The sequence below is a fragment of the Mesoplodon mirus genome (genome assembly GCF_964341445.2).
Source record: "Mesoplodon mirus genome assembly, chromosome: 2".
Lineage (NCBI taxonomy): Eukaryota > Metazoa > Chordata > Mammalia > Artiodactyla > Ziphiidae > Mesoplodon > Mesoplodon mirus.
The window spans coordinates 56,883,843-56,909,555 of record NC_138977.1 but is presented as its reverse complement, the minus strand read 5'-3'; the positions used below and the strand labels follow the sequence as shown (position 1 = coordinate 56,909,555).

General features: G+C 36.2%; 1 protein-coding gene across 4 annotated transcripts in view; it reads left to right on the top strand.

Moving 5' to 3' along the window:
• Positions 1-25,713, top strand: part of SLC25A16 (solute carrier family 25 member 16) — a 94,163-nt gene that overhangs the window by 2,885 nt on the left and 65,565 nt on the right. For all 4 annotated transcript variants that reach the window (XM_082603008.1, XM_082603009.1, XM_082603011.1 and 1 more), the window contains exons 2-7: positions 3,114-3,206; positions 8,812-8,945; positions 9,669-9,732; positions 19,037-19,158; positions 19,408-19,474; positions 23,858-24,020. In XM_082603008.1, the coding sequence (XP_082459134.1) occupies positions 3,114-3,206; positions 8,812-8,945; positions 9,669-9,732; positions 19,037-19,158; positions 19,408-19,474; positions 23,858-24,020 (643 nt within the window). The remainder of the gene's footprint in view (positions 1-3,113; positions 3,207-8,811; positions 8,946-9,668; positions 9,733-19,036; positions 19,159-19,407; positions 19,475-23,857; positions 24,021-25,713) is intronic.

The following is a 25,713-nucleotide window of genomic DNA, read 5'->3' as shown; positions in this document are numbered from 1 at the left end:
CAGAAGGCTGATTGGTTGTCTCTGAGAAGGAGGAAATAGTGATTTGAGGAGAGGGACTTCTGGGAGGCTGGTAATGTTCCATTTTTTGATTTGGGTGGTCTTTATGTGGGTGTATTCACCTTACTGTAATTCATTAAGTGGCATACTTGTGATTTGTGCACTTTTCTCTATGTATCTTATACTTTACTACACAAAATCTATTAAGAGGAAGAAAGAAATGGGAGACAGCAAGTATAGGAAACTCTGCAATGGAATCTTGATTAAGCTGTGTACTTTTTAAAACCTTGCACAATATTTTTATTTGTTTTTATAGTTTTTTTAAATATCAGGTTAATTAAAGTATAATTTATATATAGTAAAGTTCACCCTTTTTCGTGTGTACAGTTTAATGAGTTTTAACAAACATGTTTTGTAATGACCACCACAGTCAAGATACAGAATAGTTCCCTAACCCCCAATTATTTCCACTTTCCTTTGTACTCATGCCTTTCCTCTCACCTCCAACCCCTGGCAGCCACTGATCTGTTTTCTGTCTCTATAGTCTTGCCTTTCCCAGAATGTTATATAAATGTAATCATACAATATGTAGTCTTCTGAGTCTGGCTTCCTTCACTTAGCAAAATGCATTTAAGTTTCATCCATGTTGTATGTATCAGTAGTGTGCTCCTTTTTGTTACTGAGTAGTAGTATTCCATTGTATGGATTTACCAGTTTCATCTATTGTGAAAATTTGCTTTGTTTTCTAGTTTTTTGTTATTTGAATAAAATGGGTATTAAAAAGTTGCTCACAGATTTTTATAACCATTATAGGCGCTCCTGGTCCAAGTGATATGAGAAAATACCATTGGGCAAGTTACTTAACCTCCCTTTGCCTCAGTTTCCCCATCCTTTAAATGGGAAAATAAGAGTACCTACCTCAGAATGTAATTGTAATGATTAAATGCGAAAGTACCTGTAAAAGCCTTGGCATAGTGCCTGCAGTTGAATCTCGTAGCCTAGTACCTGGTACAAAGGAAACCATACGTGTTTTTTATTGGTGATTAGCAGTGGTCTTTGGCAAATATCTTTTTTTTAAAATAAATAAATTAATTTATTTTTGGCTGCATTGGGTCTTCATTGCTGCATGCGGGCTTTCTCTAGTTGCGGTGAGCGGGGGCTACTCTTCATTGTGGTGTGCAGTCTTCTCATTGCGGTGGCTTCTCTTGTTGAGGAGCACTGGCTCTAGGCGTACGGGCTTCAGTAGTTCTGGTATGCAGGTTCAGTAGTTGTGGCTTGTGGGCTCTAGAGCGCAGGCTCAGTAGTTGTGGCGCACGGGCTTAGCTGCTCCGCAGCATGCAGGATATTCCCGGACCAGGGCTTGAACCCATGTCTCCTGCACGGGCAGGTGGATTCTTAACCACTGTGCCACCAGGGAAATCCTCTTTGGCAAATATCTTAAGTTCAGCTGTTCAAAATGAAGATAAAGGCTACTTGCCCTTACTCAGTGGACTTGTAATGATTAATTGAGCTATAAAGGGAGGTGATAAGCAAGTAAAGATATTATTAAAAGAAACTACTTATTCAACAGTTTCTAAATATTTTTATATGGTTATTTCATAATGAATGGGAAGATAATAATATAAAAACCTATTCTGAAACCAAATATACCTGAATGAAAATTAGTTTTAGCTTATCCTCAATTTTGAGTAGCCATGACTGTTATTTCCATTAGTTCAGATAAGAGAAGCTTGATATAGAAACTTATATGTGGATTTAATATTTGAGTACAAATAGGCATTTTATTTTTGGGTGTTTCATAATATGCATTTTAGCATCAGTTACATGCTGAGCTATTAAGTAAATGTGTGTGGATTTTGAGTGATTTTGTCTTATATTTTTAAAAGTTTGTAAAGTAAGACTCTTCATTCATTCAGTAAACAGGTATTGAGTACCTGTTAGGTGCCAGGCCCTGAACTGGTCTCTGGGGATGCAGAGATGCACAATATCCCAGTCCTCTTGTACCTTCCTTAACAAATATGCAATGATGAAGAGCTTAACATAACCATAAAAAAGACACCAAGGACTTTTTTGTCCACCTTTTTATAATAGTAACAACTCATTTGGTTGAGTGCTTACTACATGTAAGGTACTTTACAGAAGTGTCTTAGATGGTTCAGGCTACTATAACAAAAATACTGTAATCTGGGTGACTTATAAACAACAGACTTCTTTCTCATAGTTCTGGAAACTGGGAAGTCCAAGGTCATGGTGCCAGCAAATATCTGGGGAGGACCTACTTCCTCATAGCTGGTGTTTCTACTTGGTGGAAGGGGCCAGGGATCTCTCTGGGGCCTCTTTTTTTTCTTGGCCGCACCGTACAGCCTGCGGAATCCTAGTTCCCCCTGCAGTGGAAGCACAGAGCCTTAACCACTGGACCTCCAGGGAAGTCCCTCTGGTGCCTCTTTTATAAGGGCATTAATTCCATTCATGAGGGTCCTAATCACCTCCTCTAATACCACCTCCCACCTCTAAATACCATCACTAGGAATTAGTTTTCAACGTATGAATTTTGAGGGGACACAAACAGTCCATAGCAAAAAATCTTTATATATTGTCACCTTAGAAGCATGCCAAGCTATTAGGGCTCACCTGGATTCTGATTTATGCTAAAGCCCATGTATACACTTTACCGTCATCCACATGTCTGCACAGTGGCATGTGGTAGGGACCAAATACATAATTGCTGAGTGGATGAATGAATGACTGAATTTTACAGGTGAAATTTGATTATTTCAATGAGAAGTCATCCAGAAGAAGAAGATGTTATTTCAAACAGAGGCTTATAGGTGGGTAAATCCCTCCAAGTGTCTGTCTCCATAACCACATTTAGCAAGATTCCAGTGTTCATCAGGAATTAGGGGACAGATTTACACTCTTCAAACTTATTAGGTCTGACATGCTCAATAATTAAACTGTAGAGAATGGGGGCCCATCATCTACATATCCCTGCTACTGGGCAGTTCTACCCATGGAGATCAAATTAGAGATTAGAGGGTATGTTAGCCTCTAAATAATGATTTCCATCTGGAAAGAAATGGTATGGAATTTCTTCCTGATCTTTTCAAATTTTTTAGGTATTGCTGGATGCTGTGCCAAAACAACAGTTGCTCCTTTGGATCGAGTGAAGGTTTTATTACAAGCTCACAATCACCATTACAAACACTTGGGTGAGTTAATGGATGCTAAAGAGAAAAATGAAAATGTTATCCACCTGCTATCTTTGTTTCTAATTGTGAATTATAGCGGAAAGAGGACACAAAAGGGAGTTCAAGTTTGGGGGCAGATTTTACGAGGGATGTATCTCTTACCTATTTTAATCGTTTCATTTGCAATAGTGGTTATATATGTTTATCATATTAGAGTACTAATGTACTCTAAAATCTTTGAATCATTGAAGTAAGTACTACATATTTGTTTATTGAGATTAACAAATCACATCCTTAATGGACACATATAATAGCTCAGCTTGATTAAAAAAAATCCAACTAGTGATAGAGATAAGGTTTATTCCTTTAAACACTTCAGCATGTGCTGTAGATATCTTAGGGCAAGCAGAATCCAATGCAATTAGTATATATGGATAAACTTGCATTGTTAAAAAATATCGAGCCCTTAGTTGTTCCTTGTAAACATAAAAATCAGCTATTATAATTAACATGGACACTCTAATATATCATTGGTGGGAGTAAGGATTTTTTATAGCCTTTTTGGAGGGTATTTTGGTAATATGCATCAAAAGTCTTGAAAAGATACATATTCTTTGGCCTTGCAATGCTAGTTCTAGGAGGTTGTTTCAAGGAAGTAATCAGAAATGTGCTCAAATATGTATATACAAGAATCAAAGCATTATTTATGTTGGTTAAAAAAAAAAAGAGCCAACCAAAATGTTTAATAATAGGGAATTGGCTAAGTTAAATAATAAGTATTACTTAAATAAATAAGTCCATATTATAGACTATTTTGCAATCATAAAAAATTGTAAAAGAATATTAATTGACTAGGAAGAATGTTCATAATATATTAGTTAAATGAAAAAGTGTTGCAAATGGTTTAATCATATTGCATTTTATCTAAGTAAACGTGTTTAGACAAAAGGCTAGAAGGAGAAAGATGAACATTAAGTGGTTAATTTTCAGTGGTGAGATTATAATTATATAATTTTTAATATAATTATAAAATATAACTATATATAATTATATAAAATATAATTATATATTATTATATAAAATATAATTATATATTATTATATAAAATATAATTATATATTATTATATATTATTATATAATTATATATAATAATATATAATTATATAATTAAAATATAATTATATATTATATAATATAATTATATAATATAATAATTATATTATTATTTTTTTCCTCAAGGCTAATTTGTAATACATGTTGAACATATATTAAATTTTCAATTAGAGGGAAGAAGATTTAAAAGAAAAAATTTAATGTGGATAGAGACCAAGAAAGAAGTTAGGTCAAGGCAACTAACTCATACTACTCCATTGCTTTACAGTTTCATGCTTCAGTAATGGGAATGATGTGTGCTCTGCATGATCTATGCATCATTTTTAATGAGGATATTTAACAGGGTGAATAAGAATCAATTATTTTAACAATTAGGTTTTTAAAATGTGATTTTATATTTATTGTGTTTCATTTTCCTGTCAATATTTTTAATACAAAGTAAGTCTGTTCTTTAAATTGAAAGAAAAATTTTGCTAGTATCTTTGTATCCAGAAATGAATTCTATATCTTCTCAGTGTACTGCTCATATATAGAAAGAATCAGACCTTTGAACTTACTGAGAGATTATATAAAACTGGAAAGGAAGGAAATGATTTTCTTTTGTAGTCTAAATTGAGGGTGAAAAGTAGATGAATTATATTACCCAGTATCTCGTGGTGTTTGACAGTGACCCAGCATATGAATGTCTGAGCAGTATTGTTTTATTCTTTTAAACTTCTCCCCATGCTGATGTATGTTGTTTTGTTTCCTGATTTGTAATCGTTAGTTTACATATTCACATTAGATTTCACGCTCTACAGGGCTGCATGCCACGGGTTACAGTGTACCCTACAAGACATGCAAAATTTGAAACAGAATTCCTGTAGTGCAACAATGAACTCTTGGTGTAGTGTATGGAGTTTCATGTATCTTTAAAATATACAAGGCAAAAGAAAAGTATTAATGGCTTATTAATTTATTTTTAAAATATTGTTGGGCATTTTATTCTAGGTGCCTCCCTTTTTACATGCATAACAGTTTTTCAGTTTTGCTTAAATTTAAGAACGTGATTTTTCACAAATTAAAGATGATAAAGATATGCTATTGAATAAAACTTTTACTTTAGCTTCTTTTAAAAAGTGTATGGCGGGGCTTCCCTGGTGGCGCAGTGGTTGAGAGTCCGCCTGCCGATGCAGGGGACACGGGTTCGTGCCCCAGTCCGGGAAGATCCCACATGCCGCGGAGCGGCTGGGCCCGTGAGCCATGGCTGCTGGGCCTGTGCGTCTGGAGCCTGTGCTCCACAACGGGAGAGGCCACAGCAGTGAGAGGCCTGCATACCGCAAAAAAAAAAAAAAAAAAAGTGTATGGCGGGGCTTCCCTGGTGGTGCGGTGGTTGGGAGTCCGCCTGCTGATGCAGGGGATACGGGTTCGTGCCCTGGTCCGGGAGGATCCCACATGCCGCCGAGTGACTGGGCCCGTGAGCCATGGCCACTGAGCCTGCGCGTCCGGCACGTGTGCTCCGCAACGGGAGAGGCCACGGCAGTGAGAGGCCCGCGTACCGCAAAAAAAAAAAAAAAAAAAAAAATTATTGTGGCCAAATGAAAAGGAAGGGGTAAAATTAGAATTTCTTCTTCCCCAATTTGCACCGAGTGTAAAGAAGTTTTTCCTGTAATATATTAAAAATCTTTGACCTCCATTTAACTTTTTACAGTCAATGTGATATAAAAATAGGTAGCTGAATCATGATAGGATTCTTTAAAAATCCTTTAAATTTTGTTATTTTTACATTTTATTTATTTTTATTTTTTGAATGTATAGTATTTTCACAAGTTCATAATTCAAAAAGTACAAAAGCAAACATCTTCCTCCTTGACCCCTCGTTAGAATCAAGCATTTACAGTTTTCTTCCCTTTTCCTTCAGAGCTTATGTACATATACACAAGCATATGCTTATATTTTACCAACTGTTAGTTCCTTGTAATCCTATCTTGACAAAATAAAGATACAGAAAAGGATCTAAATAACACACAATCTTGATATAACATAGACAAGAGGACTTTGCACCCTGCAGAGAATACATATTCTTTCCAAATATGCTTGTAACACATGCAAAAATTGGTTCAGTGTTATGCCATAAAGAAAATCTCAATTTCCCAAAGTAAAAATAGTACAGACTATAGGTTGAAGGAGAAAAATAACGTAATATCTCAATTGATATTTAAATGCCATTTGAAAATATTCAACATTCAGTCTTCCTCTGTTTGTCTTTCTGTGTTATTGTTTTAGGTGAGATTTTTGTGAAAAACATTTGGTTAGACATTGCCTTTTAACAGAATTTGAGAGTCTTTGGCTTTTAATAGAAGAATTTATATCTTTTTTTAATATTTTTAAATTTTATTTATTTTTCACTGTGTCAGGTCTTAGTTGCGACATGCGGGGTCTTCGTTGTGGGTTCTTTTGTTGTAGCACATGGGCATAGTTGCCCCGCAGCATGTGGGATCTTAGTTCCCCAACCAGGGATTGAACCCGTGTCCCCTCACTGGAAGGCAGATTCTTTACCACTGGACCACCAAGGAAGTCCCGGATTTGTATCTTTTAGATTTTTTTTTCAATCATAGATTTCTGTTTTCTGTTCATTGTGCTTTTCTTGTATCCTCCCCAGCCACCCTCCCCTGCTCCTTGTTTCCTGGATTTCCTTTTTAAAAAAAAAAAATTATTTATTTATTGGCCCCATGGCATGTGGGATCCTAGTTCCCCCCGCAGGGATTGAACCTGTGCTCCCCTGCACTGGAAGCGCAGGCTTAACCACTGGACCACCACGGAAGTCCCTGGATTTCCTTTTTTTGAAACAACTTTATTTCACTTCTACTAATGATTTCTCTTTAAATATTTGTAACAATCAAAGAGTTTTAGAGAATAATATAATAAACATATGGGGAGCTGCACAGAACTTCAGAAATAAACATCATCAGTACAGTTGAAACCTCCTCTGTACTCTCATCGTCAGCCTTCCTGTTCCTGCTAGGTGGCCACTGTTCTAAGTTTGATTACCCTTAAATTATTACAAACACATTTAAATAAAATTAAACTGGGCTTATCATTAGTCTTCTCTTCCAGCAAGAGGATGTCTTTGATAGAATTATTTTTAGGGAGGGGTGAATATATTTAGTTGTATTATTCATGTGTTTTGGAAGAACTTTATATTACACATATAGCTGTGTGTGTGTGTGTGTGTGTGTGTGTGTGTGTGTGTGTGTGTGTGTGTGTATATATATATATATATATATATATATATATATAGTAGAATTCTATTTTTTTTCCCCCCGGCCGCTCCAGGTGGCTTGCAATATCTCAGTTCCCTGACCAGGGATTGACCCCGGACCACGGCAGTGAAAGCCTAGAATCGTAACTACTGGGCCAGCAGGGAACTCCCCAAATAGAATTCTTCTTAATACATTATTAGTCCACTTAGATATCTGCTTATTAAAAATGCTTTTAGAGTATATCTTTTCTTGGATGTTAGTAAGTACCTACAGTTTTGATTTCTGCGAAGGGATCAAAAGGTTACTTGAATTCTAAACTTCGAAATGAGCCCAGTGATTTGCTTTCATATTTGATCTAATTTTTGTTTGAAAAATTTGGAAAGGAACCTGAATTTAAATAGTTTAATATTGGAATTTAAATAGTTTAATAATGGAATGTAGAAGTCTGTACTGCAAATAGGATTAGTGATTGACATTATTAGAATAATAAACATATCAGTATATTGGATCAGAACTCAGGCCTTTGTTTATCTGTATTCCTAATTAAAGTGTACTACTAATGAAAATTTGCCCCCCAATTTAAATAGTTTTTTTTTTTTGCGGTATGCGGGCCTCTCACTGTTGTGGCCCCTCCCGTTGCGGAGCACAGGCTCCGGACGCGCAGGCCCAGCGGCCATGGCCCACGGGCCCAGCCGCTCCGCGGCACGTGGGATCCTCCCGGGCTGGGGCACGAACCCGCGTCCCCTGCATCGGCAGGCGGACTCTCAACCACTGCGCCACCCGGGAAGCCCCTAAATAGTTTTTTAATTGGTAGGTTTGTTATTTGTTTCTTTTATTTAGCAGCTTCTTTCGTAAACAAACCACACAGGTATCCGGGTCAGTCTGGGAAACCTTCCTTCGTCCTTTCAGATAGTCATCCACAGTGCATTATCTGGATGTTGAATATATTTCTATTAATATTCTTTTAGGTTGCTAGAGATTAATTAATTTACAATAATTATAAATATAATTTACTATAATTTGTAGCTGTTCTTGCTATAGTATGTTTTATATTTTTACATGAAGAATATTTACATAATTTGGACATATGATGTATTTTAAGTAGCTTTAACTGTTATACAGAAATTACTATTCATGTAATTCCTCAAGCAAAATTATATCATGAATGATGGCATAGTAATCTTTATCTGTGATTGTCATGAAAATTTGAATTTAGGTAGTTTTCTCTGTTTTAATAGTATTTTTCTTCTAAAAATCTTTCTAAAAATAGGAGTATTTTCTGCATTGCGTGCTGTTCCCCAAAAGGAGGGATACCTTGGATTGTATAAAGGGAATGGTGCAATGATGATTCGAATTTTTCCTTATGGTGCAATCCAGTTTATGGCATTTGAGCATTATAAAACGGTACTTGAACCTTTATCTTGTTTTCCTCTTTTGTGTCTTTGAATATCATACTTAATTGACAAGGCATTTGCTTTGACCTTTAAAGTTACTTTGGATGAATGGATAAAGTAATGCCTTTTTGAAAGACTAAGGCTTGTGATAGTTTAAGTTTTTAAATATAACTTGGTTTTGGAGTTATCTGTTCCAGGATTGTTAGTCATTTTTGAGTAAATTGTTTATGTTCATACTTACGAAGAAGAGCCAAAGTATCCTTCAAGTAGCTAATAATAAATCCATAAAATATTAATAGCTTTTTGATATGCTTTTTGTTTCTCAGTTGTAGGAGAGGAACATTGCAACTTTGGATTTTCTTATTAAATAAACTAGTGAGACCATATTGTGAAAGTCTGTTTTTGAGTAATGCTGTAAGTTAACAGCTTTTCCCATCATACTAAGTTTCTCTTTTCTGGCTGACTGAAAGTTTATTCTCTCAAACATCTTAACACAGAAAGGAGTTTAATGAATTAAATTTCATAGGGTATCTTAAGAATAATTTTTAAAAAATTATCATAGGGTATCTTAAAATGAAAAGTAAGCAGTATCAAGACTTCACTGTCTATAGTAGCATTTTATTCCTACTACTCCCATTCACACTTTGAGTATTTGTGATCATCAATGTGTAATATAGTACATTTGGCAAATTGCTTCTGTAAAAGTGCATAATTTGATGTTTTTGGTTTCTAGTTAATTACTACAAAACTGGGAGTTTCTGGTCATATACACAGATTAATGGCTGGGTCCATGGCAGGTAAGAGGAATGGGTAATTTTTTGTTTTTAACTGAAGTAGAGTTGATTCACAATGTTGTGCCATCTCTGCTGTACAGCAGAGTGACTCAGTTATATACACAGAGACATTCTTTTTTTAATATTCTTTTCCATTATGGTTTATCACAGGATATTGAATATAGTTCCCTGTGTTATACAGGAGTGGGTATATTTTATTTCTACAAATTAATTTTCTATTAAAATACTTAATTTGCTTTAGGTAATATGTGTGACATTGATTAAGTAGCACACATTTGTTATCTTCCTATGCTCAATTATGCAAGAAATCATTAATATACCAACTCAGAGTGTTTTACAGTAGGAGATGTAAGGAGTAGTCTAAACTTACAGCTATGTGAAAATCATATGTTCCCTTTGACAGTTCTCCTTCTGGAAATGTTTATTTTTTTCTTTCAAAAAATTAAAAAAAATTATAATGACTATAGTAATACATATTCCTATACAATGAAAATAGTTCTGCTCCCTAGAAGCAATCGCTATTAGCAGTTTCTTATGTGTGCTTTTTTCCAATACTATTTTATAGGATTAGAACTTTTATAGTTATCTTCGGACTCTCTTCTGTATCAGTACATAGATCTTTCTTAATTTTGTGAAGAACTGTGTTATATTCTAAGGTAAAAATAGCCCATTATTTATTTACTCAGTCCCCTATTGATTGATGTTTCGGATATTTAAAGTTTTTGTTTTGCAAATAACACATTGTACTTGTGTGAATGTAGAAAAATTTTCAGAAGGGAAATTACTTTATCAGAGGATATGTGTATTTAATTTTTGATAGACCTTTCCAAACAACTGATCTCCTTAATGCTTTCAGTAGCCCTTTCCCCTACATACCATATCAACACTGGGCCTTATTAAATTTTTAGTATTTGGCAATTAATTATGAGTAAGCTTGGTCAGCTTTTCAAATGTTTATTGACCATTTGTATTTCTTACTTTCAGCCTTGAATTGTTTCTATTCTTTAAATATTCATTTTTATGAGTTTGGGAATTAGGACATTATTTTTTTTTCCTGTCAAATATTGCTATTATTTTATTTCCCAGTTCTAGATTTGTCTTTTAACCTTATTTGAGATTTTTTTGGAAAAATCATCCAAAAGTTCCCCCCCCATATAGAAATATTACATAGCCAAATGGGTTATTCTTTTTCTCTGTGGCTTCAAAATTTTTTGAATTGTGTTGAGAAATGCCTTCCCCATTCTAAGATAAAAACATTTATTCATGTTTTCCACTAAAACTTTTTTTATATTGATTTTTTTAATGTTAGATTTTCATTGTTTTTTTGTTTCTCACACCAAAAGGTAATTTAAGTTTGTAGCAATAGAAGAGTGGTAAAAAAAAAAAAAATCCATGTCAGAATTCTATACTTCCAGTACTAGATTTTTTTTGTACATTTGTAGAATTGTATTTATTGACAGAGAAGGATGTTTACGTCATGTGTAGAAAGAAAGGAAGTTACAAAAGAGAATGTTTAATATGCTATATCATATTTTGATTTTTAAAAAATAAATACATATGTAAATATTCATTAAAAAAATCTGCAAGGTTATAAACCAACATGTTAACAGTTTTTATTTCTGCTAAGGTGGTATATCAAAATCTTAACTATGTGGTTATCACAAGGTTTGTAGGATTTCAGTTGGTTTTTTTGGACCTAGATTTATAATGTCCAACCTGACCTACCTTACCCATGGTTTTGCCTTACGCAATGTTTATTTAACTCTTTTTGACTTCTGGCAGACTGACCCAAGATCAATAAGTATTAGAAATAACCAGGAATAGTATCTAAAATATTTAGCAAACCAACTGTAGAGGTACTAACAAATAGGACAGGCTCTGAAAGCCTCCAACTGACTTTTTCATGGCTGGATCAGGACACAGTATGTGATGGTGGTGGGAGCTCTGGTTGGGGGAGAGGCTACCAGAGTCATGATGTGGGAGATCTTGGAAGCTGGAGCAACAGCTATTTGTCAACTGCTATAGAAATATTTTAGTATTTTACACTGGCATGGTAGTGCCGGTGAGTAACATTAGCTAGCATGTATTGTTCACTTGCTTTGTACCCTTCACAGACCTGAGCACTTGCCATGTAATCTTTGAGTACTTGACATGTAGTTCACAGAAAGATACTGTGAGGAAAGTGCTATGATTATCTCTCATTTTACAGAAGGAAAATTTTAGTAAAGTTTCCAAATCTTAAAATTTATTATTTCTTACATCACTTAAAAATTTTTTTGTCTCTTAAATTTGATTTTATAAGTGACAGGTCAAATTCTTTCTTTTAGGGTTGTAGGAAAGATGAAGTAGGATTATGAATATGAGTAAAATCCTAAAGACTTTGTATTATTTCCTTTTCATGGCACTTGATTATTTCTTGACTAGTGTGTTCAAATGGTGCTTTTAGCTTCATATTTCTGAAATGAAAGACGTGTTAACATCAAGCTTTCAATATACACTAGAAAATAATAATAAACCAAAGGAACTTAAAGTATAAATTTTAATTTTTAAAGAAAAGAGTTTAAAAAAATTCTAGCTATTGTAGATAAGACTAGTGCTTCCATTAACCAATATTTCTCTTTTTATTACCATGTTTAAGTAATTATAATTTACATTTTGCTTTTATGATTTTAAACAGTTGAAATAAATGTTCTGGTTAATTTTATTTATATCTGGTATCTTTGCTTCTGTACCTCTGGTGGTCTTTGAACATAAGTTTGGAAATTTTATATTTGCCAAAATTAAAAATGGTATGTTTTTCATGATCATTTCAACAGAGCTTATTTTAAAGCTTTTTTGAACTTCAACCTTTTCCCTCATCCTACAACTACAATCCAGTACATGTTGAATCTCAGTCATTCAAAAAGGAAAAACTAGAGACTGAGAATCAAGGTTTGTATATTTAAGGAAGGCCTTCTCCTTTCTTTCTGTATGTTTCACTTGTTTGAAATAAATCTTGATCTGCCAGTTCCTATGAAACTAAGAGTGACAGGATAGAGAAGAGGACAAAGAAGGAAGTTGTCAGAAACCAGAAGCAATGAGCTGAGTTCTGCTTGTGGCCATTTCTGGTCTACTCTAGTTTAGTGCTTGGCATAAGGCTGGGAGGTCAAATGGACAGAACACTTAACTGCCTGGGATCGTGGCTGGCCTCCATTACATACATGTCCTTTGACTATGGGCAGGTCATCTGAGCCTTCCATAATTCATTTATCCATTTGTTAAAGTAGAACTTATGATTGCGCAACTCGCTTTCTTTCCTAGTTGTTCTGAGGGTCAGAGTAAAGAATTCTGTGAAAACATTCTGAAAGATCTGAGGTCCTCCATAAGTATGGGGGAATGTTATTAAACTTTTCATGCCAGCGGCTTGTTACATTTCTTGAGCCAGCCACTTGAATTCCTTAATCCTCAGAAAATGAACAGCCCAATCAAAAAATGGGCAGAAGACCTAAATAGACATTTCTCCAAAGAAGACATCCAGATGGCCAACAGGCAAATGAAAAGATGCTGAACATCGCTAATTATTAGAGAATCGCAAATCAAAACCACAATGAGGTATCACCTCACACCAGTCAGAATGGCTATTATCAAAAAGTCTACAAATAATAAATTCTGGAGAGAGTGTGGAGAAAAAGTAACTTAATGATGTGGTATTTTTAAAAAGCATTGACACAGTCATCAGGAAGTGAATCAGAACTTGGTTGGAGGGACTTCCCTGGTGGTCCAGTGGCTAAGACTCTGCGCTCCCAGTGCAGGGGGCAGGGGTTTGATTTCTGGTCAGGGAACTAGATCCCACATGCTGCAACTAAAGAACCTGCATGCCGCAACTAAAAGATCCCGCATGCTGCAACTAAGACCCAGTGCAGCCAAATAAATAAATAAATGTTTTAAAAAAAGAACTTAGTTGGATATCCTCAAACTTACTTTACAATGCATTATTGTTTTTCATTTGAACAATATAAGATGTCATAATCTTTTCTGTATTTAGGGCTTTTAGACTTTTACGGCTTTTGAAAGTCTAAATCCAGCCTGTAGAGGGCTTCATAATTTTATACTTAGAGTGAAGGGTAAAATATGACTATCAGAAGAATAGTTCTCACCTCCCACTTATTCCAAGGATAAATAAACATTTAAAATCTTAAGGAGTTTTCAAGATTTATCGGAGTACAAAATTATTAAAAATCTTCTTGCTAAATTCTAAATTTTAAAATTACATTTAAATCACTGAGTTGCTTTTACAAATAGTGAACAACAGCAACAACAAAAAACTTTGTAAGTTTTAAACATCCTGGTTAAAAGGTTTTGTTTTTCTTTAGGAAGATTTGATTGCTCAAATTCAAAAGAAATATACCATATAAAAACATAGTGAAGTAAACTGGCCGAAAAATTGTAAAACTAGATCATCAGTTTAGCATTATAGTAATCATTGGCATTATTTTTACCATTCTCTGATGTACAATTAGGTTATGCCAGTTCCTCAGCCTGACTCATGGTCTTACAGCTTTTAAACGAATGCCTCCCTTACCTTTAGAAATTTCTGGATGTCCTCATTTTCTACCAATTTACTGTTTTGATCACTTCGTTAATTCAGTTATTTCATGTTAAGCCACTTGAAACCAGTAAGAAGACAATGAGAAGGCTTGGAGCATGTGAGAGGAAAGAAGAAATAAATGGAGTCAGGGAGAACAAATAGGAGAGGCAAGACAAAAGTGATCCAGATAGGGAGTAGAAAAAAAATATGGGAGTTGTAAAAATGTACAGAAGCATAAAAAAATAAAATGAGTAGTGATGATCTGGGCAAATCCTAGCAAAATCTGATGTTCAAATTGTGTCAGGATGATCAAGCCTTAAAATGGTCAGCCTTCTGATTCTTTTCTATATTTGTTAAACTCCTTTTCAATAAACATGGAACTAGTTTATAGATAATCTCTCCTCATTTTATTTTGTAAAATTTTCCCTTGCAAAATATTTAGCACAAGCTGCAAAAAATTAAACCAAGCTGCGCAATATGTAGTTTTATAAATATCTGGATAATAAGGTATTTGGTGTGACTTAAATGTGATATTATTGCCAAACCTTGTCTTAGGAACATCACATTTGTACTGTATTAGTTTAGATTCAGCTTCAAAGAGGCCATTTAGAAGAGTCACTGCCTTGGCTGCCAGACATGGCTGCTTGGAATACCAGTAGATAAAAAACAAGTTAAATAGTTTGAAAATGAATAGCTTGAAAACAAATGGCTCAGCTGAACAGCTCAAAATCAAATTGGCTGAAATGAGGGACTGACATTTCTAATCACTGAACTGATGGAATTTCTGAACTAAAAATTTAAGTTTAGAAAGTACTAAGTAAATGTTTGTGAAAAGAAGATTACAGGGAAGGCAGTATATGTTGTGATATGAGCCAGAAAATTTAGTCTCAAATTCTACTCTGTGATACAGAAACTGTGAATTTAGTCAACTCACTTAACTACTTTGAGCCTCAATTTTCTACCTTGTAGGATTGTTGGTGGTACTTGGTATGTGAGGATTAGAGGTGGTATTTGTAAAGTGCCTGGTATGGTGTGCTTGGCACATAGTAGACAGTCTTTATTGTTATGTGCAAACTAAAAAAAGGAAGGTTTAAAATATCACTTACAGCTAAATCACAGATAAGTTAATCATAAATCAGCCTTTCTTCTATGAGTCTAACCTGTTCTGAGTACCATTAGGCTAATCTTGATACAAAGTATTCCTTGCTTTTAAAATTAAACATATTCAAACTGACTTGCTGCTCATTGTCTAAAGGAATTGAGGTCATTCTCAAGAGAGAACTAAGGGGGGAAAAAGAGAATGAGGGGTTGCATGTGTTTGCATTAAAGTATTAACAGTATATTAGCTGTGTAGATTTTTAGCTCAGAGATAATGTTATAATCACCCAGGTAGAGATGCCGTGAGAGATACCTAGATAATAACATAAAGAACATTGTTTTCTAATCCATGTATAAGGAGTGGCGAACTGATTTAGATTTTTGGGAGAGTGGCAGAAGCTCTGAAAATTAGTATAGATTTAAGTTTGGGCTAATAAAAATGGATGCAAGTTACAGCAGCATTTGCTAAGTAAATGGGGTAAGGTATCTCAGGTCTATTTAAATAATATTAAACAAATACTAAAAATTTAACACTGGGAATTCCTTGGCAGTCCAGTGGTTAGGACTCTGTGCTTCCACTGCAGGGGGCACAGGTTCGATCCCTGGAGAGGGAACTAAGATCCCACAAGCCATGTGGTACAGCCAAAATAATAATAATAATAATAATAATAATAATAATAATAGTAATAATAATAAAATGTCAAAAAAATTAAAACCAAAAAGTTAAATTAGGTTAAGAATACAGAAATCACTTAAATTGCCACTTTTATATGCCTAGTATGCTATTGTAGGCCAAAATTGTGGCAAAAAATTATATTTTCATTTGGTAAGACTAATAAAAAGATGAAATTATCATGTTAAAAGCCTACAGAGAAAATACAGAGACAATACCTCACGCTCTTCCTTTCCAACCTGGGTCTGGCAGGATGGCTCCTGCAAAGAAGGGTGGTGAGACGAAGTGTCGATCTGCTCACCACTAACTCACCACTAACATTCACAAGCACATCCCTGGAGTGGACTTCAAGTGTGTGCCCCTCAGGTACTCAAAGAGATCCAGAAATTGGCCAGCAAGGAGATGGGAACTCCCAATGTGCTCATTGACACTATGTTTAACAAAGCTGTCTGGGCCAAAGATATGAGGAATATCCCCTACCATATCTGTGTGCAGTTGTCCAGAAAACATAATGATGATGAAGATTCACCAAACAAGCTCTATATGTTGGTTACCTATGTACCAAGGAGGTAACCACTTTCAAAAATCTGTCACCACTCTCAGAAATCTACACAGCTGATGTGGAAGGGAACTGACCACTGATGGTCAAAGAAAGTTATAAAACTGCCCCCCCCAAAAAAGAAAAAGAATGTCATATGAGAAACAAACCAAAATAACACAGTGTTTTTTTGCCCATCCAGTGTTGGAAAAATTATCTAATAATTGAATATTCTGCTTGTCTAATAATTATCTAATACTTCTGATAAGTTAGAGAAATAGGACTTATATTCTAACGGATAACATTATAAATCAGCACAATCATTCTGAAAGTCAATTTCTATTGAAAGCCTTATGCATTGTAATAATTTTATTTTAGGAATTTATCCATAATGAAATATTTTGTTATAAGGACGTTCATCAAAGCACTGTTTACTATTACAATATCATGTAGCAAATAATGGAGACAACCTAAATGTCTAAGAGGATTGTTTAAATAAATTATAGTACATCCAGGTAACGTTTTTCTCATGTGGAAAAATGTTCACAATATAATGTAAAGTAGGAAAAATTGACTACAAAATAGAATTACACCATTATCATGTTTTTTAAAAAATAAATTTATTTTATTTTATTTATTTATTTTTGGCTGCATTGGGTCTTCGTTGCTGCACGTGGGCTTTTCACTGGTTGCGGTGAGCAGGGGCTACTCTTCATTGTGGTGTGCAGGCTTCTCTTTGTGGTGGCTTCTGTTGTTGGCAGAGCATGAACTCTAGGCATGTGGACTTCAGTAGTTGTGGCACACAGGCTCAGCAGTTTCGGCTCACGGGCTCAAGAGTGCAGGCTCAGTAGTTGTGGCGCACGGGCTTAGTTGCTCTGCAGCATGTGGGATCTTCCCGGACCAGGGCTCAAACCCGTGTCCCCTGCGTTGGCAGGTGGATTCTTAACCACGGTGCCACCAGGGAAACCCATTGTCATGTTTTAAATGTGTGTATGTGTTTAGATGTGTGTAAATGCCCCTGTATAAAAGGTTTGTAATATTATATATTTAGGTGGTTATTACTGGAGGATGAATATGTTTATTTAAAATTTTTTGATTGTCTTTATTTTCTAATTTTTTTTATCTTGAGCATATGTTTCTTTGGTACTTTACAAAAATAGAAGATTATTTTTAATTTTAAAAATAACTGATACATAACTATACCTCAGTAAAAAAGATGCAAATAAAAATTCAGCTGGGGGACTTCCCTGGTGGTGCAGTGGTTGAGAATCCACCTGCCGATGCAGGGGACACGGGTTTATGCCCCAGTCCGCAAAGATCCCACATGCCGCGGAGCGGCTAGGCCCCTGAGCCACGGCCGCTGAGCCTGCACGTCCGGAGCCTGTGCTCCGCAACGGGAGAGGCCACAACAGTGAGAGGCCCGTGTACTGCAAAAAAAAAAAGAGAGAAGCCACCGCAATGAGAAGCCCGTGCACCGCAACGAAGAGTAGCCCCTGCACACGGCAACTGGAGAAAGCCCCTGCACAGCAACGAATACCCAACGCAGCCAAAAATAAATAAATAAATAAATATTTTTTAAAAATTCACCTGGATAGTTTATGGAATTTGAAATCATATATTGATGAAAATCTAGAACTTAATACTAAATTTGTTTATCAGGAGATTTTATTCCTAAAATAAATTGTTTCTATGACCTTGGACATTTATGTTTTTATTATGTTTAGTCAGTAACAAATTTATGTAAATTTTATTTATTTATTTATCAGAATTCCTGTTTGTTTGGGTTTTTTTGGCCTAGCTGCTCTGCTGGCAGGATCTTAGTTCCCCGACCAGAGATTGAACCCAGGCCCTTGACAGTGAGAGCATGGAGTCCTTCCTAACCACTGGACCACCAGGGAATTACCCTTACCTAAATTTTAAAAAGAAAATAGTGACCATGCTTTGAATTTTTTTAAAAAATGCCTTTATTTTGTTTTTAAAAGAATTCCTTAGGTAGGTTAAGCATCTCTCCATTTTAGGATTAGAGAAAAAAAGGAAAAAGTCAAATATCCTGCCTAGTGCTTTGGAGATAGTCAGTTTTTCTTTTCTGATATTTTACCTGTGAATAGGCAAGTAATAGGATTTTAAAAATGCTAACATGATCCGCTAACACTGCACTATTTTGGTGCCAACATTATAACGTCACAGTGGGAAGAACTTGAAAAGACTTTACAAACTGACCCTTTTACTTACAAGTGTTTCAGCTGATAATATTATGGTATAATTCTGTCAGTAATATTACTTTGATTTCATTGGATTTTCATCATTACTGTATAATTTGAGAGCATTACTAATGATAGGGAAGGTATATATATATATATATATATATATATACACACACACACACATAATATATGATTCTTATACATTTAAATCTCTGCTTTCTTTTCAGGTATGACAGCAGTTATCTGTACTTACCCTCTTGATATGGTTAGAGTACGCCTAGCATTCCAGGTGAAAGGGGAACACACTTATACGGGAATTATTCATGCATTCAAAACAATTTATGCAAAGGTATTTCATTTTTGCTTTTCTTGTCTATAACATGTCCTTTTATATTTAGGCAAGTGTTTTGAATGTCATTGTTTTGAATAGTTATTATTTTACTTATCATTACTGATACTAATCATAATTGTGAAAACACATCTGTGTTTCAGTGTGGGTCCAGAATAATTTTTCCTATATAATGTTTGCTTTTGTTCTTTTGCATTTATCATAATAAGCCCAGTGTAATTTCACTTCTAATTTTTCTTCACTCAAAAGGAAGGTGGTTTCCTTGGATTTTACAGAGGCTTGATGCCTACTATATTAGGAATGGCTCCATATGCAGGTATGTTTTAAATTTGGCAAAATCTTCGTTTTTCATTTTCTTGTAGGAATGATTTTAAAGTTTAGCATTTTATATTTAAGCCCCTAATCTGTCCAGAATTACTTTTTTTCCTCCCTAAGGATAGTCATTGATTAATTTCTCCTTTCCCCGGTGATCTGTAGTGCTAGTTCTTAAAACAATAATAGAATGCAGTTTTATAGTAAGCCTTTATATTTGGTAGGACAAGGCCCTTGCTCCTTTTTTTCAGGAATGTAAGGACTGTAGATATCTTGCTATTCCATGTGCATTTTAGAATCACTTTTTGATGTTGCGCAAAAATCCTTGCTGGAATTCTGAATGAAATTGCATACAGATCTTGGACATTTTTGATAGATATATTCATAGACACCTTATAAGTTTTGTTGTGTCTTTTAGAAAATTACATTTTCAGTTTATTGCTTGATTTAATTTTTATATGATTTTATAGCTAGCCATTATTCTACTTGTTGATATGATAGCCAGCTACCATGTTACTTGTAAATGCTTTGGATTTTCTGTGTGAACCATCACATCCTGTGCAAATAACATCATATTTCTTACTTCTGTTCAAATCCTTATTTCTTTGTCTATTTATGTTTATCTTATCTTACTGTACCAGCTAAGGACCTACAGTGCAGCAGTCGATAAAAGTGATGATACTTGGCATTTTGGCTCGTTACTGATTTTATAAATTTATTTATTTTATTTATTTATTTTTGGCTGCGTTGGGTCTTCATTGCTGTGTGCGTGCTTTCTCTAGTTGCAGTGAGCAGGGGCTGCTCTTCGTTGCAGTGCGTGGGCTTCTCATTGCAATGGCGTCTCTTGTTACAGAGCACGGGATCTAGGCGCGCGGGCTTCAGTAGTTGTGGCACGTGGGCTTCAGTAGTTGAGGCTCGTGGGCTCTAGAGCGCAGGCTCAGTAGTTGTGGCATACGGGCTTAGTTACTCCGCAGCATGTGGGATCTTCCCAGACCAGAGCTTGAACCCGTGTCCCCTGCATTGGCAAGCGGACCCTTAACCACTGCGCCACTAGGGAAACCCAACATTCTTTTTTTTTATATATATATTCTTTTCCATTGTGGTTTATCATAAGATATTAAATACAGTTCTCTGTGCTAGGCAGTAGGATCTTGTTGTTTATCCATTCTATATATAAAAGCTTACATCTGCTCACCCCAACCTCCCATTCCGTCCCTCCCCCAGCCCTCTCCCCCTTGGCAACCACCAGTCTGTCCTCTATGTTCATGATTCTGTTTCTGTTTCATAGATAGGCTCATTTGTGTCATATTTTATTTTATTTATTTATTTATTTATTTATTTATTTATTTTTGTGGTACGCGGGCCTCTCACTGTTGTGGCCTCTCCCGTTGCGGAGCACAGGCTCTGGACACGCAGGCTCAGCAGCCATGGCTCACAGGCCCAGCCACTCCACGGCATGTGGGATCTTCCCAGACTGGGGCACGAACCCGTATTCCTTGCATCGGCAGGCGGACTCTCAACCACTGCGCCACCAGGGAAGCCCTGTGTCATATTTTATATTCCACATATAAGTAATATCTTATGGTATTTGTCTTACCATTATGAAACTTTCTTAATATCATCTAGTATATTGTCATTGTTCAAATTCCCCCATTCATAATTTTTTTTTTGCCCAGATCCAAGTTAATATTTGCCTGGGATATCTTTTTTCATTCTTTCATTTTCTACTTTGTCATGTTTTTGTTTTAGGTATTTATTTTGTAGTCATTATATATATATAGCTGGGTATTTCTTTAATCTGGTCAGTGAAATCTTTTAATTGACAGTTAGTATACTTAATGGTTATTGTGATTATTGATATATTTGGACTTGTTTCTTTACCTTGCTTTGATTTCCACTTGTTTTTCATTTTTTTATTCTTTTTAATAAATTTATGTGTTTTATTTATTTATTTTTGGCTGCATTGGGCCTTCGTTGCTGCACGCCGGCTTTCTCTAGTTGCAGCAAGCAGGGGCTACTCTTCCTTGCAGTGTGTGGGCTTCTCGTGGTGGCTTCTGTTGTTGCGGAGCTTGGGCTCTAGGCGCGCGGGCTTCAGTACTTGTGGCACGCAGGCTCAGTAGTTGTGGTTCACGGGCTCAAGAGTGCATGCTCAGTAGTTGTGGCACACGGGCTTAGCTGCTCTGCAGCATGTGAGATCTTCCAGGACCAGGGCTCAAACCCATGTCCCCTGCATTGGCAGGCAGATTCTTAACCACTGCACCACCAGGGAAGCCCTGTTTTTCTTTTTACGTTTCTTTTTATTCCTTTCTTATCTTGTTTGCTTATTTTTCTGAATCCTTAGACCCCCCCAATATTTTATAAATATATGTTTATTTGCTTCCTCCTATGCTTGATGGTCTTTATTTAGTTAGTTAGTTCGTTGTTTGTTTTATTTCTTGTGGCTTTTTTTGAGTGGTCTTTAATTATGAGTCCATTACTTGATCTTAACCTCTGAGTTTCTGACCCAATGATTCCATCTTCTGTAGGCCCAGTGGCGGGATCTGTCTCAATGGCTTGGCTGCTATTGCCATCAAAACGTAGAGTCAGGCTTCCCTGGTGGCGCAGTGGTTGAGAATCCGCCTGCCGATGCAGGGGCCACAGGTTCGTGCCCCGGTCCGGGAGGATCCCACATGCCGTGGAGCGGCTGGGCCCGTGAGCCATGGCCGCTGAGCCTGCGCGTCCAGAGCCTGTGCTCCGCAACGGGAGGGGCCCCAGCAGTGAGAGGCCCGCATACCGCAAAAAAAAAAAAAAAAAAAAAAGTATGGGGACTTCCCTGGTGGCGCAGTGGTTGGGAATCCGCCTGCCAATGCAGGGGACACGGGTTGGAGCCCTGCTCTGGGAGGATCCTACACGCTGCGGAGCAGCTAAGCCCGTGTGCCATAACTACTGAGCCTGTGCTCTAGAGCCCACGAGCCACAACTACTTAGCTCATGTGCCACAACTGCTGGGGCACGCGTGCCTAGAGCCCGTGCTCTGCAACAGGAGAAGCCACTGCAATGAGAAGCCTGCGCATCGCAACAAAGAGTAGCCCCCACTCACCGCATCTAGAGAAGGCCCGCGTGCAGTGACAAAGACCCAATGCAGCCAAAAATAAATAAATAAAAATAAAATGAAAGATTAAAAAATAAAAACCACTTCTTTAAGAAAAAGTGTATGAATATTCTAAAGTTGTATAGCATCGTTATAAAATACTATAAGATCCTAACAATTTAATACAAAGAATAAATGCATATATTGAGGTGTTATCCTAGACTGAATTTTTGTTAGTGCTTATTTGTTCTTAAGAATCAAGTATCGGGACTTCTCTGGTGGTGCAGTGGTTGAGAATCCACCTGCCAATGCAGGGGACACGGGTTCTAGCCCTGGTCTGGGAAGATCCCACATGCCACGGAGCTACTAAGCCCATGGGCCACAACTACTGAGCCTGCGCTCTAGAGCCCGAGAGCCACAAGTACTGAGCCCACGTGCCACAACTACTGAAGCCTGTGTGCCTAGAGCCCGTGCTGCGCAAAAAGAGAAGCCACCGCAATGAGAAGCTCGCACGCCGCAACTAGAGAAAAACCACATGCAGCAACAAAGACCCAACAGCCAAAAATAAATTTAAAAAATAATAATAAATAAATTAAAAAAAAAAAAAAGAATCAAGTATCTTTTTCAATACGTTTTTTAAATTCAGTAGATAGCAAGATGTCTTGAGTAATGTTTAGTTAATAAGTATACTTGAGTTCTGTTAATTTTTTTAATGTATGACTTTAATCCTTTTATTATAAAATGGTGTAAATATTCAGTCAGCACCAGCTGCACATTATCAGTAACTTAATTCAGTATTCATTAGATTCCATGTGTCTGGTGAGTGTCTCTCTCATTGTCATAACTCTTCCTCGAAGACAGCATTAGACACTGAATTGAAATAACAATGCTTTATCACTTTTGAATTTCTTGCCTCTACCTTACATTATCACCATCATTGTTATTGTAAATATGTCATGTTTACTTAAGGTTACTAACCATTAATTTAACTTTTACTTATGTAAAACCTTGGAAAACTGTTCAATTCTATTCATGTATAAGGTGGCATTATACTCAACTACTACCTTTATTCAGTGAACTGAACATTATGTTAGTGTGTGAAAAAACAGTGTATAATTTTTTATAGGTGGTAATTTTGTTATCTTTAAGTTATTTGTAAACATTAATTAAATCTTTTTATCTTAGGTTAAGCCAAACATTGGAAATCAGGAAATGCATAGTTAGTCCCTTGAGTTAATTGGTTATTATGTAAGAATGGTGTATTCTCACAGCTCACATTCTGTTAAGCATCGTGGTGAATTTATATTTTGTTTTTCAGGTGTTTCATTTTTTACTTTTGGTACCTTAAAGAGTGTTGGGCTTTCCCATGCTCCTACCCTTCTTGGCAGACCTTCATCAGACAATCCTAATGTCTTAGTTTTGAAAACTCACATAAACTTACTTTGTGGAGGTGTTGCTGGAGCAATAGCACAGACAATATCGTAAGTTTCTTCATCAACTTAATTAAGTCAAATTACATTTATCCAATACTGATTTTTAGCATTAGTTAGTTGTCTTATTTTTTCTAATAGATTAATAAAACACAGGATCCCTTGCAAAATATAAATATTAATTTAATACATTTTTTCCAAAGTGCCTGCACTTTAAGCATATTATAAATAACTTCGTGCCAAATTGACCAAATTAGTTTGAACCTATTCAATTTCTGTGGATTTTAAAAGAAAGGAAAAAGAAACACTATAGTTTTCACCCATATTTCCTCATGAATTGCCTGTATGAGTTTTCTGAAATTTGAGCCATTTATTGTGTGTGTGTGTGTGTGTGTATGTGTGTAGGTACAACTTCTCTTGCACTAAATCTTGAAGGCCTACTTTGTGCCAGTCAGTATGCTAGGCATTGGGAGTTTCACTGAAGGAAAAACAAAAGTATTGCCTCAAGAAAGAAGCCTATACTCTTTTTTTTTTTTTTTTGGCTGCTTTGGGTCTTTGTTGCTGCGTGCAGGCTTTCTCTAGTTGCAGCGAGTCGGGGCTACTCTTTGTTGCGGTGTGGGGGCTTCTCATTGTGGTGGCTTTTCTTGTTGCGGAGCACAGGCACTAGGCTCACAGGTTTCAGTAGTTGTGGCTCACAGGCTTAGTTGCTCGGCGGCATGTGGGATCTTCCCGGACCAGGGCTTGAACCCACGTCCCCGCATTGGCAGGAGGATTCTCAACCACTGTGCCACCAGGGAAGTCCCAAGAAGCCTATACTCTTATTAAGACAGTAGCAATGCAAAGGAGTTTTATATTAATATAAATGTATTAGGGACATAGATAAATTAGATGGAAAGTGTAATTGGAAAGTTGGCTTTAGAGAATTTCTGTAGACCAAGAGAGATTGGATAGATGAGATAAAAAAAGGCTGGAATACTAAGAAGCAGGAACTTTTCAGGAACAGGAGGAAGGGAAGCTCTCTGTGACTGAGGAGTATCCTGAGAAACAGGAAGACAATAGGAAATAGTAGTGTCACAAAGGCTCAAAAAAAGAGTATCCAAAGGAAAAAGAAAACTCAAAGTAAGATAAGTACTGAAAAGTAAGGTATTCATCAGATTTCACAACGAAGGATTACTTTTGTGAAGGCAGATTCAGTATACTTGTGTGTGGGAGCAGATTATACTAGACTGAAAGTAAAGGAAAAAAGGTGTAGGGACTTCCCTGGTGGTCCCGTGCCTAAGACTCCGTGCTCTCAATGCAGGGGGCCCGGGTTCAATCCCTGGTCAGGGAACTAGATCCCACATGCCGCAACTAAGAGTTCACATGCCACAACTAAAGATCCCAAATGCCACAACTAAAAGATCCCGCACGCGTCAAGAGTGATCCCGTATGCCACAACTAAGACCTGACACAGCCAAATAAATAAATAAATATTAAAAAAAAAAAAGGTGTGTAGTTTACTTTTAGAAACATGGCTGTGGAACCTTGTTGATTTGCAGAGACATTATTACCTCTAGCTATTCTGATTCTTTTCTTGGTTTTACTGCCTCTTTTCTTCATTATTTACTTCCAATTTAGATCTTTAAAATCTGTCTTCTCTTTTCCACTTACTTCATAAGCTATATTCTACACCCACTGACTCTTTTTTTAAATATTTATTTATTTATTTGGCTGCTCTGGGTCTTAGTTGCGGCACACGGGATCT